General features: G+C 33.8%; 1 protein-coding gene across 5 annotated transcripts in view; it reads left to right on the forward strand.

The window, feature by feature from the left end:
• Positions 1 to 8784, forward strand: part of LOC136030108 (protein vav-like) — a gene marked incomplete at its 3' end in the record, with an annotated part of 142489 nt that extends 133705 nt beyond the window's left edge. For all 5 annotated transcript variants that reach the window (XM_065708782.1, XM_065708783.1, XM_065708785.1 and 2 more), the window contains 1 exon segment: positions 8576 to 8784. In XM_065708782.1, coding sequence (XP_065564854.1) covers positions 8576 to 8784 — 209 coding nt within the window.
• Positions 8785 to 13646: the final 4862 nt, after the last annotated feature.

Raw genomic sequence — 13646 nt, forward strand, 5'->3', positions numbered from 1 at the left:
CCTAAGATCGCCTCTGATAAGATCCAAGCTTTATGTCGATACATGGAAGTTGTAATGTAATGTAGATATAGTACAATGATTAAAATGATCGATTTTCACGTTTTGAGACCATATTATAAAAACTTCTCATATCTCGTGACAAGATATTAAATTAATAGTTCGGGTATGCTGCATATTCAGATATTCAATAAAATGTCTTGTGGGCGAGCCAACATATGGCATGATCGCACGTTTCTGACCTCTGGACCTAGTCCGCCCTCTCCCCTCCGTCCCAAAATGTCTTGATTTTGAAATTTTTTATAGTTTCTTCCTTATGTCTAAAAGTCACCTGTTTACCTGTTCATGGAAAACTGTTCAGTCACCTGTTCAGACAAATTTTACCCATCTCCCTCCTAGAACAAAACAGCGAACGTGGTAGACCCATTCCCTATTCTTAATAAATACAGACTACGGCTGTGAAGTAATTTATGATTGACTGAAATGGAATTTATCGCTCATCTTTTTTTATTGAAAACTGAGCAAAATTTGCAAAAAGATGGTTAAGATATTTGAAAAAATGTCTGCGTATTTTAATCACTTTATCTAGCCATACACTAAAAGATCTAAAGCCGAAATGGCCAGTCGTGACTAAAACAGAGAACTGAATATAAAGACGACATACGGGTCCATGACCAGTAAATGAAAGCAAAGAAAAACAACAAAAACTAAACGATTATTTCGCCCTTGTATAACAAGGCGTCTTCAACGTAAAAAACGAAACAAGAAACTAAAACAAAAAAATATATATATACAACTAAATAGATTAAAATAAAATACACAATGTACAATTACTTACATTTACAATTTGCAGTCACCTTCATCAAACCACATCTATAGATTTTATTTTAGCCTATTTTAGTTTTATATTTTATACATATTCTTTGACATATTTTGACATATGATATTTGTTACTATTTGAAAAGAGGATTTCAAGTAACTTTAATGAGGATTTTAGTAGCTGAAATCCTCATTGTTGAATTATCTTAACTGAAATTTTCCATTTTGAACAATAAGGTAAATTTTATTTTTGCTTGGGTAGCACTGAGGTAGTATTGATGTGTTTGGTTTTTTTGTCTCCAGCTGTGATGTATATTCTTTTTTTGTTACCGAATTCTATCTTCGGCCTATTTACTTTGGCCTATTTACGTGTTATGCGTGTTTTGAAAACTTTGGCCTATCTACTTGTTTTTTCGCAGTGTGGCTCAGTGTTAAAGTGCTAAGGACATTGAAAATCAAGCATCAATATTTGAATTCATTAAGCAGAGGATTATAAATCTATATATGTCTTAGGAAACCAATAGCAAAACTTGGGAATTAAATTTTTAATGAAAAAGACCAGAAATTGTAGTCATATAATTTTTGGTAGTGTTCAAGAAAAAGAAATGTGGGTGAAAAATTAGCGATAAAAAATAAAAAATTAGATGGCACCAAACAGCTGAAGGAGATATAGCTTTGATTTGACCGAGAGGTGTTGGTGTGTCTAGGTTGGCTTGTTTGTTTGAAAAATTGGAAGTTCTAATTCTCATTTGAGAGTCAAAAGTAATGGAGCTCAACTAGCCTTCTTTTGTGGATTGTATCCGAATAAAATTGTGAGATATCCATTTCAAAACAAAATAGTCCAGAGAACATATGACAATGCCTCCAAGGTTGACACAACCCCATAGAGCCCTGGGCCAAGGGCTGTAAGTTATGCCTTAGGGTCATATATATACAGGGTTTTTATAGAATGGGCAGTATAAACTTCAGATGGGGCTCACTTGATTTGAAATCGGATGTTATAGTGCTCGTTTTAGAGTCAAAAGTGATTTGACAGCAACTAAAAACCACCCTCCTTCCACGCCCATAATTTCCCAAAAACAAACATCCAAACAAAGTTTTTAGACATCTATTTTTTCAACATTATTGAAAGGCTCAGTAATTATATGTGTGTGGTAGTCAGACCACAGACTCAACCAGAGGCATGGTGTGTCTCCTGGATTACAAAAATAAACAAACAATAAATGCACACTTCTCAAAAAGATAAAGAACAAAAAAATTAATTACCATTAATAAACAATTAATTAATTTTATTATCAAAATAAAAAAAAAATTTTAATGAAAAAGACCACAAATTGTAGTCTAATAATTTTTTTAGTAGTGTTTAAGAAAAAGAAACGTGGGTGAAGAATTAGCAATAAAAAATGAAAAACTAAATGGCACCAATGCTGAAGGAGGTATAGCTTTTATTTGACCCTGAGGTAGAGGCCTGGTGTGTCTCCTTGATTACAAAAATAAACAAACAATAAATGCACACTTTACAAAAAGATAAAGAACAAAAAAATTAATTGGGATAGATTAAAATCATCAAAAAATTTACATTTTTATTAGAATTGCCTGCTACTGTATGTTGAAAGAATTATATTCTTTAAATCCATTCTAAAGGGCGACGGCTCAGTCATCAATCCAAATAACTTGTATGATTTTTTTGTTCCTGAATTCTAAATCATTGAAGAATTATTAGTGTGTGGGGGTTGTATCATCTTGCTCATGATAAACCTTTTTAGTTTGTCGAACTATCTAGAATTAATTGGGCGGCTTTACCATTACTTATAGAGCATGGACAGAAGATCCGAATAAACGACAGAAAACTAAAAGTTGACACCATTTTTTCCGGAAATCTTGGAAAAACCTTTTAATTTGTTTTTGTTTTGTCCCGGAGATAGAGATATTCAGATTTAATGAAACTTGAATAATTAGAAAGTGTGATTTTTTTTTCGATTGATTGGAGAAATATTTTCTTTTTGAAGTTCATGAAAGGGCAGTTTCTAGAAATATTCTATATAATATATAATAGAATATAAGTATATCTGCGTGGAAAACGTCAAAAATCAGTTCAAGGAAGTATCTTATGATTGATATGATACATTAAAGATCCCTGTGGTGCTACCCGCTTTAATCAAAAATCTTGCCAACAGAGGGGACAGAGGAGGCACTTGCCCTGGAAGTAAAATTTTAGGGGAGCAAAATTTTAAGTCAGTAATCTAACATTTACAATCATATGTAATCTTTTAAATGCCATTTTTATTAAAAAAAATAGAAGGCGCAGTCGGCAGTAAGTATAAGGACATTATATCTGAAATCTTCATTTTTTTAGAAGGCCTATATTTTCTCATATAAATTAAGAAAAGCTCGATTTAAATAAATGAAATGTTTATTAATAAATACAAATTTTGTTAAGTAATGAAAATTTTATCAAAATTAGTCTGAACCGGGCATAGGAGAGGTCAGAACCGTCGCTGTATGGATGTTTCCACTCTTTATTAAGCTCCAGTAATGAAAAAGCCATTTTCCTCTGTATTTATCATGGTTGCAGCAATAGCTTGTACCTTGTAAAGAGCGAACTACAACCCATAATAACCGAAACTTTAAATTAATAAAAGGAGCGAAATGTCCAAAAGAATTGTGAAATCTATGTCAATAGTATGGATGGGGAGGATGTACCACTGTCAAAAAGAAAAAAAAATTTAACAGTAGATCAAACAATTGGAAATAAAGTGAATTGATGAAGAAGCGATGTTCTCAGACAAAAAAGTAGAAACTAGAATTAACAACATTATTCAAAAACTCCTGAACAACCGGCCTCCTGTTGCTATATTTTACATTTTCATTAGCATGGAAAAACTGAATAGATTTTTGTTAACATGCTCCTTGAAGGACAAGTTTCATCAAAACAAATACACAAGTATTTAACGGAATCCTTACGCTAAATAATACCTTTAACGGCAATGTGCTTAGTCCCCTCCCCTTGTACCCAAATTTTAACTATAAAAAGTTTTATGTGCCCTTTGGCTATGGGTGAGCCCAGAAATACATTTGTGGGCCGAGGGATAAAGTTTAATAATGATTTTTTTTATATTCCATCATTTTTTATGTATTTAGTATGACATATCTAATGATGTCATACTAAACTATTTCTGTATGATGCTGTGCTACATGACCCAATGGTATCATGCTAAAATGCCTCTATATAGTGTAAATAATTTTGGTTACATTTGCTAAGACGATAGCTTCAAAAACCTTAAATATAGGAAAAGCATTAAACACAGGAAACTTTTAGCTTAATATTTCTCTGTCAAATGATAAAATTGACCATTAAATTCAGTGAAGTCTTACAGTTGAAAGTAATTACAAAGTAGTTACTCTTTTTGCTGACGTCATTTTTCTACGTTTCGGGTGGTGTTTGCGTGACGTCATTTTCCTCGTTTTGGGTGAAACTTTAAGCGGATATAAATACGGGCCGGAACTTCGTAAGAGGTCAGTATCAAAAACAAGCTGTACCTCAACAGTTCATTTATTAATAGTATCGATTATGCAAGTAGAAATGTCAGAAGAGGGTAGTCTAGAAGTGCAAACAAATAGAGCTTACAATACCAGGTCTTCAAATAGGATGAAGTCTTTACGTTTTCAATACAAACTCGACGATGATGAATTAGAGAAAGACCTAAGCAGTGTCTATGATCTTACTGACTTGGAAGATAGTGAAGATGAATGGAAGCCACCAAAAGGTGATGATGAAGATTACTCTGATGATGAGTTCGATAGCGTATGCAGGAATGAAGACAGATTAAGGATTGCTCATTATTTAACTAACGAGCTCGAATCTATGCCAAAAAGTAAAAAGAAGAAGACTAAAGCTGCCGAGGTAAAGAGTCAAAATAGAAAAAGAAATAGCAACTTGAATTATGGAGAAAAAAGAAACAGGAATGCAAAAGCCGCTAAGGAAATGAGAGAGCGGAAAAAACTGTACATAGAAGCTTTAAAAGAAAACGTTATTGATCTTGAAAACAGCATTGCCGTGTTAGAAAAAGAGATAAGCTACTATAAGCTTCGGATGAAAGGATGTTAATTCAAGATGTTAAAGCACAAAATACATGAAGTGAAATTTTTAAGAGTTTTTGGCCAATTTGTCATCTTGGAAGCTATGTTGCGACGATTTTACATCATTCAAGATTTTTTGTCAGTTTTGGTAATATTCTCAACCTTGAATTTCGAGACAACACCCTCCACTAGAATGAAAAGTTGAATATGATTTTACACAGTACTTTTGTTTATTCTTGTGAAAGAAAATAAAATTATATTATTATTTTAAACTTTTCTTGCATTATGCTCTAAAGGAATGCTGTCGCTAAATCAGGCTTTCGGTGCCCGAGTCGGTGCTCCAAACTCGGGGTGGCAATTTTCTAATTTTGGGGCTCAATGGTTCTACAGTTCGGATAGCATGTTGCAATTCTGATGCTCTTTAAAAACTAATGGACAAATTTGATGACATTGTAGATACTTTCTAGCATAGATGTTTAATTCTTATGACTATATTTTTAAGGTGGGCGTGTAGGGGTAGTACATTAACAGATCTTTGATCCATGTTTTCAACTATATTTATTTTTACCTTCTGTTTTCTTAATGTTACGGGTTTAGCAAGTAATTACCCTTCTGGTCCCCTTGCACTATCATGTCATCTAATTTACTTTTTTGTATTTACTGGCACCGAAATTAGCAATAAGCATACCCGTCTATAATACATTTGAACTGCTCGGGTACGGAAAATAGTGAGCTGCAGCCCCGACTTTTGTTTAGTGCATAGCTTTTTGGTTTGTGTTAATGCGCTGCTTTTGGTATCTGGCCTACATTGTGTTCACATTATCTCTTTCTCTCTCTCATTTACCCTCTCATTTTTCTCTCTCCTTCTTTCTCTCTTTTTTTCTTTGACTGTATTTTCTATAATAAATCTCTTTTTTGCATTATTACCCCCCACATTTCGAAGAAGACGGAAATATTAAAAATAGTCAGAATTCATTGGGAGAAGAGGTGAAGAATGGGGAGGGATGAATTTCGATATCCCTGCCAAAATCTGTATGATAATAATCTATTATAGTCAATCGGCATCCATCCAAAAATATGGTAAGAGGCATGTACACAGTAATTAATTTTAAAGGGAATAGGGCAATTTGCAACACCCACTCCCACTTATCCTAAGGGAAACAAATCAAAACCAGGTTAATTGTTTCAAAAAAATTCCATAATTGTTCCAAAATCTGTATGATAATAATCTATTATAGTCAATGGGCATCCATCCAAAAATATGGTAAGAGGCATGTACACAGTAATTAATTTTAAAGGGAATAGGGCAATTTGCAACACCCACTCCCACTTATCCTGAGGGAAACAAATCAAAACCAGGTTAATTGTTTCAAAAAAATGGGAAATTTCGTCTAGAATCAGGTCATCTCTGAGAAGGGTACGGAGTCGTATGTTCTCACTCTACGTACTTGTCGCACTGTAGTTAATAAAATACGTTAAAAAATACGTTTCTGAAATATTCTCCTCCTCCCTTTTTTTAAGAATAGAATCTAAGTCTTTGTAATTCAACTTGGCCTTTTTATTTATCTAAGCGTAATGAAGTACAACTATTTTAATGAAAAGAACAAAAGAGGATAAAGGCCAACCCCAAACATAAAAATGCATTCTTCTTATATTGTATTAACTAACTTTGATTTATTGTACTCAACTTTTCCAAGCCATATCTTCAAAGCTCCCATAATAACTGACAATTTGGGCTGTGTTGTGCATCCACATGAAACCTCTAAGCACAGCACATATGAAGGAGGCCTGGCGGCTCTTTTTGGATGTCCTTGGTGCCTCCGCCGACAGAGAAGGAATTAAGGCCTAAAATACGACGCATTTCGTATTAGACAGCAGCAAATTAGACAGTTTTCTAGGGAAAAATTTCTACACTACCAGCCAAAATTGGGGGCAATGCTAACACTAGGGGAACGTCAATGCCATCTAAGGCCTTATTAGTAGATCCAGAATAATCAGTGTCTCCTCTAATGCTCTAATTAGAATGGTACTATTGAATCATGATCGGACGTAGCTCGAGTAGAGAATGTTTTTTTTTGGGGGGGGGGCAACTTTAAAGAAATTGCCAAAATGTAAGGAAAACCTAGTAAATTGTAGGAAGATGTCTCTACATTTCCGTTAAGACTGTCTAGTAACTCACTCAACTTCTTTATGTACGAACTATGATTTGTACCTGTCATTGTACCTGTCATAAATTTGGCAATTTATTTGTGTTTATTTTTATTTTTATTTTTTTACTCGGTTTCCTCAACTTGCTGACTTTTTTGTCACAAAGTTATTTGTAATATAAATTTGTGAACCATTTTCCAAATTTTTGTCAGTATATGCACTTTTAATGACAAAATAATAATACAACATTAAATCCCCACCCCACCCCTTTTTTGTATGCTCCCCCTTGTTTAAATAAAGCAACATGAACAGGTGGTTGGGTACAGCAAAAAGTGTAAAACCAATTTAAGACTTGATGTCGGCAGTGATAAGAACACTTGCCTGTTGCCATGGTAACTTGGATACGATGAATTTTTGTCTTAGAAAAGACTATTTTTAGTCTTAGGGATGACTAAAAAGTGGAAAATAACAATAAAAAATTAGCTTGTTTTCAAAGTTGAATAAAACATATTTTTTCTCTTTCGAGAATATATAAGTGAAAATGAGGGGCACAAGACGGATTGGGCTTTACTTAACTTATCCTTTTTAACTCGTTTTCCACAACTCACTGACTTTGTTCTTTTATGAATTTGTAACTTGATCAGTTTGATATTTATGTTATGTAAAGCTCAATCCGTTCTGTGCCTCATGCTTTCATTTTTGTTCATAGATTTTCAAAAAAAAGTTCTAGTTTTTAGTCCATTTTGAAAACGAGTTTAAAAAGATTATATTTAACATTTTATATCAGAAAATATAGCAGATACACAATATTATGGTATTTAGGGAACATTGTGATACTTTTTCTATCAAGAAATGCATAATTTAGAATGTAAAATTTTAATTTCATAATTTTAACTATATATAACCTTTTAAATTAAAACTATATTTATATAATTTAAAATTATAGTTCAGTTATATAATTAAATATATATTTTTTACAGGAGGCATTATAAAAATAGCGACGAAGACCACACTGCCTTTCCATAACAAACAAATACAAAGTAGAAACAATAGGGAAATATCCATCCACGGATTTGATTTCCACTGTCTTGAAAAGATTTTCCCTATTGTTTCTACTTTGTATTTGTTTGTTAGGAATTATAAAGTATGAGTGTTTTATATCAAACAGATACTTGCTCCTTAATTTATTTATTCTATAATGGAACCGACAGTCTGTGAAAAAATGAACTCTATTCAGTAAAGAAAAGACCATAAATTTCATCAATTTTTTAACAATTTCAGATAGAGACTATATATAGTAAGGAAATCGGATGGTAATTATATTTGTACTATCACCTTTTGTATGTATAAGTATAATTCGTGAAGTTTCCCAAACATTTGGAAGTATGTCTTTAGGAATACGCGCATTTAGAATATGCCAAAAAAGGAAAAAGACATATTATCAGTAATCTGTACACAATGTGTTGAAAGATCATCAGTACCTATGAAATTTCTATATTATCATGGCCTTTTATCTTGAATATTTTTTTAGAGTGAACAATATATATTCAAACATTCACTGCCATTACAACATTATCGTGTTGAAGATCCACCTGTAAGAAAAGTGACTGCTTTAGGACGAGAATCTCGATGGACCCATCAATTCATACTGGCACATAGGCAAAGCAAAAATGCGTATACGCTGTTTGCCAAAACAGAAGAAATGAAGAAAAAATGGATACGAGCTCTCTATGATGCACTGTAAGTATTGAACGAGAAGGTAAAACTCGCTTAAGTTTAGATTATGCAGATGACTTAAACGTTCCGCGTGCCACACGGTGATGTGGATTAGTGTGATGGAATTTCTACCAGTATCATTACTCTCTCCACCTTCCTTCCTCCTTATTCATTAGCTACTTATACTCCTTATTTCTTCCTTACTCATCCCACCTTCCTCCGCATTATTCATGCCTTCTCGGGCTTCTGTTATGGCTTCTATTATTATAAGTAATAAGAGTAGCAGTAGCAGTAATATCAGTAGAAGCATTAGTAATAGGATGCAAATAGGATGTTCCCAGATCTTTGTTATCTTCGAGGTCATCAACTTCGAGAAACTCAGTTGTAACAAAGTTTGCACAACTTGCTCTCTTGTAATCTCCACAGGTAAAAGTCTAGACGACAAGAATGATAAATCCCATCTTGCTAGTAGCAAAAAAAGTAATAATGGCTGTCCCTGTCAATTGGATAGCTAAGGTTTTCCGAACAGGGGATAATGCCCCCCCCCCCATTACTACCACAATGGAATTAAATCATAAAATTGAATAGAACAAAACTCAGTTTGGCACCCCTTAGAGGCTGCGTTGGGTGGAGCTATTAGTTTTACCCGCCACCCTTAAGCTACATCACTGGTCCCGTGTGGGCAACCTAGTAAAGAATGAGCTCTAGCCCGTAGTAACCAAAAGCTAAGAAATGCGTTTAAAAAACTGTCAAGTAAGAAAGAATCAGCATTTGAACCTGATCAGGATTTGGTAACAGCTATTTCGATTAATTTTAATGACAAAAGTTCGTAGCGAAAACATATTTATGGAAGTTCTGAAAAACAGCCTGAAACTCCAAAAAATAAAATCAGATTGAAGTGAAAACTGCACCTTCTAAATCTTTGTTGCCGAAAACCCTGTATATGATAATTTTCAGTCCCACATCTTTAACAGCAAGAAAAGTTGCTTTTTCGCATCGGATACTGTATTTTTGTTTTTGTTTTTTTGTCCCGGCCAAAAAAGCACTGAAACATCAATTAGATTCTAGGGCTCCATTGGTATTGCTCGCTAGAGTCCGGTTGAACTGGATGCTAGGGACCCTGTGGTTAGGTTAGGGGGCCTGGTGAAATTGGTTACTAGGAGGGCTGATGGAATTGGATGCTAGGGGCCCTTTGGTTAGCTTAGGGGGTTTGGTGAAATTGGATGCTACGGAGTGGGCTGATGGAATTGGATGGTAGGAGCCCCGGTGGTTAGATTAGGTTAGGAGCCCGGTAATATTTGATGCTATGGCCCCTGTTGGAAATGGATGGGTAATTTTATTCCTTTGTGTTTCCTGTTTTCACTGGTATATTTTGCCAGTTTTGTCTTGAAACTTATTTGTTTCCTATATTTGGTTTTAAGTATAAACTTGATAAACTATAAACTTAATATCTATAAATAATTAAACTATAATCGATAAATTATACTAAAATCAAAAATAATCATAATTATAAAATAAAAGTAAATAACTAAAAAAATATTTAAACTAAAATAAATAAACTTAATATCGTTGTATTGCTTTATAGGGGCTCAGTGAAATTGGATGCTATGGCCCCCGTTGGAAGTGGATGCTTGGGCCCTCAGTGAAATTGGATGCTAGGGGCTCCCGGTGGTTAGGTTAGAGGCCCGATGAAATTGGATACTTGGGCCCCGATGGAATTGGATAATAGGGTCCCCCTCCCCCAGTGAAATTTGATTCTAGGGCAATCGGTTGCTAGGTTATGGGGCTTGATCAAATTAGATGCTAGGGGTGCTAATGGAATTGGATGCTAGGCGGCCTTGTGAAATTGCTCGCTATGGTCCGGCGTCTTGAAGGTTCTCCACTAGCGGACCCTAAAGGTTTTTCCCTGGTCTTCGTAGGTTTTTAATCATAATGTTCTTAAAAATCTTGATTTGGCTGGGTCTAACTGGTTTTTTAAAGATTCAAAGCCTATTACGTAATGTTTGCATCTTGAATAGCGGATCCTGAAGCTTTTTCCGTGGCCCTCTTAGGTTTTTTAAACACTCTATTATGTAACAAGCAAACCCTGTGACATAGGTGTACTATAAACGTTTGCTATAGTATTGCGTCAGACCCAGGTGCGCGTAACAACATCTTGAGGGGCTAGTGGCTCCAATAGTTGACCCCTTATGGCTGCGCTTAAACCTGAAGATAGATCACTGCTAAGCAATTCTTTTTTGCAATCCCTTGCAGTGACCATGGTCTGACGCAATGCCTTATCATTTCTTTCCAGGTTGCCGCGTGTCATTAACGTGTTATGTCATACCACCAACTTCTACATAGAAAAGAATATGTTAGGAGATGCTCTAAACCACCCGAGCATGTTAGAACTAACTTTGCAGTCCCAAATGGTCCTGCAAGACTTACAAAGGCGTAAATGTCTTACGAAGGCAACGTGTTGCTATTTCAATTTTCCCCTTCTTTAGCATAAATCTGACGTCGAAAACAAGAAGAAACACGTGTCATCCATAAATCTTGGCTTTATTCTTCGACATATGTCGATAAATATGATCGATATATCGGCATTATAGTTCTGACAAACCTAACAAGTTTGACTCCTTTACAATTCCTGCTGTGGTCTTTTTCTTATTGCATATAAACCTGATAAAAAAAAAATTGTTTCCTTTAATGCTATATTTAATAGATAAGGCTGTTCACTTTAGGAAGTATGACCGAAAGCGACGTCAAATAGTTTTTATCGAACCAGCAATTCCAAAACAATTTTGGGACCAAATTAAGCTAAAAATAAAAACTCGATAAGAGGTTGACTGTTCACTTGACTGTTGACTGTTCACAATTCGTGCTGGGGTCTTTATCTTATTGCATATAAACCTGATAAAAAAAAACTGTTTCCTTTAATGCTATATTTAATCTATAGATATTATATATCATGAAAAGAGAAATCACCAATGCAACAGCACAAACACAAAAAAAAAAGAGACAGAAGGAGAAAAAAAGAAGACAATAATATCTATAGATTAAATATAGCATTAAAGGAAACAGTTTTTTTTATCAGGTTTATAATGTATATTAATGTATATTTATACATACATTATAATAAATTTACTTATAAATTATAATATATAAATTATTTTACATTATAATATATAAATGTATATTTGCTTAAATTACTAAATGTATAATTATAATATACTAAATGTATTACTATAATATGTTAAATGTATTACTAAATGTAATTACTAAATGTATAATTATAATTTACTTTATAAATGCATAAAATAATTACATTATAATATATAAATGTATATTTTTCCAGTTTTGCCATGGAACTTATTTATTGCCTATATTTGGTGTTAATAATGAACTTAATAAACTTAATATCTATCAATAATTAAATTGTTATGAATAAATTACACTAAAATAAGAAAACCTAATTATAAAATAAAAATAAATCACAAACAAATATGTAAACTAGAATAAATAAACTATAAACTTAATATCGTTGAATTGGTTTATAGTCATCGTTACGATCAGTAAGCGTAAAAGGGATTACACTCCCCCCCCCCCTTCCACAAATACTTAAATATTTTAAAGATACATTTAGCGTTTTGTATAGGGTTATAAAAGAGATTCTTCCATGGCTGTTGTGTTTCTAATTAAAAATACCGGCAAAATTCAAGTTAGGTTTGTGGTATATTTCTTATCAGCTAATTGCTAACTCCTGTTAAAACAGACTTTGAATCCAGAATGTGTCCGTAGCATTTTGCAAAAAAGGCATATGTCCACTTTTCCTAATTTTACAGGAGAGGAAAAACAATCAAAAAATCTTTCTCAGAAATCAGAATTCAAGAAATTTGAAACTTTAAAGACTGATTCCTAGTTAAGTTTTGGATCGACATTCGCTTGGAATTTTAAATCGTGGAATTGTTTGCTACTTATAAGATAAGAAACATATGCCTTTTTTGTTATACGACAACCTCAAAATTCCAAGTTTTCAAATTCAAATAATGAGCTTAAATGCTTTTAAACTTTTACCTTTTCACCTACATATCATCAGTTCAATCTATAAGACGAACCAAAATTAATCAAAAGGGGAATATTTCTTCATCGGAAAGCGCAGCTTTGTGTGGAATATACCCGCAAAGCGCTTTACCATGCAGAAGGTTTATGCAAAACCAATGGAAATCATCTGAGATGAAGGGAATAAGAGAAATAAAAAATTGTTTCACTTTGTGTTGGTGATTACGTTGACATTTGGAAACTTTTAGGTAAGAAGTAGAATGGTTGCAGCGCAACCCCTTTTTCGTAAATTCATGATTTGAAATAGATAGTTTTCTTGTAGGAAGTTTTGAATTCCACTATTCCTAGTTCCTTCATGTACTGGAATCAGCGAATTTCAGTCCACTTGAAGTTTTTTTTTTGTCAACGTCAATATTTCTTCTGACACGAATTTTCTTGATGAATTCAGCGAAATCTAAGATTTCTTCCTTTTTGTCAGATGAGCATTCATAGGTATCTTACCACTGGCAGTCCTGATGACATTGGCCTAGTCAGCAGACACGTTGACTTGAATGTAAATTTTTTTTTCTATCCTTTTATGGTCCGAATCGTATTTTAGATGTCTTTGACCTCGTCCCAAAAAATTCTGGTCGATTACAGCAACTTAGGGGAAAAATTAAGACCCATTACGGTAACAAAAGTCTCTGTTTTGGCCACTGCGCGCACAGAGACAATTACTTGCTTCAGATTTGGCCGGATCTGGCCAAGCAGCAAATATAAAGCAGAGCTCACTATCTCCCTTTCCTGACTGTCCCTCGTGCCATAAACAATTGTGCGAATTCTCTTATCTCCTGAAACCTTCACTG

The sequence above is a fragment of the Artemia franciscana genome, chromosome 8 (genome assembly GCF_032884065.1).
Source record: "Artemia franciscana chromosome 8, ASM3288406v1, whole genome shotgun sequence".
In the NCBI taxonomy this organism is placed as follows: domain Eukaryota; kingdom Metazoa; phylum Arthropoda; class Branchiopoda; order Anostraca; family Artemiidae; genus Artemia; species Artemia franciscana.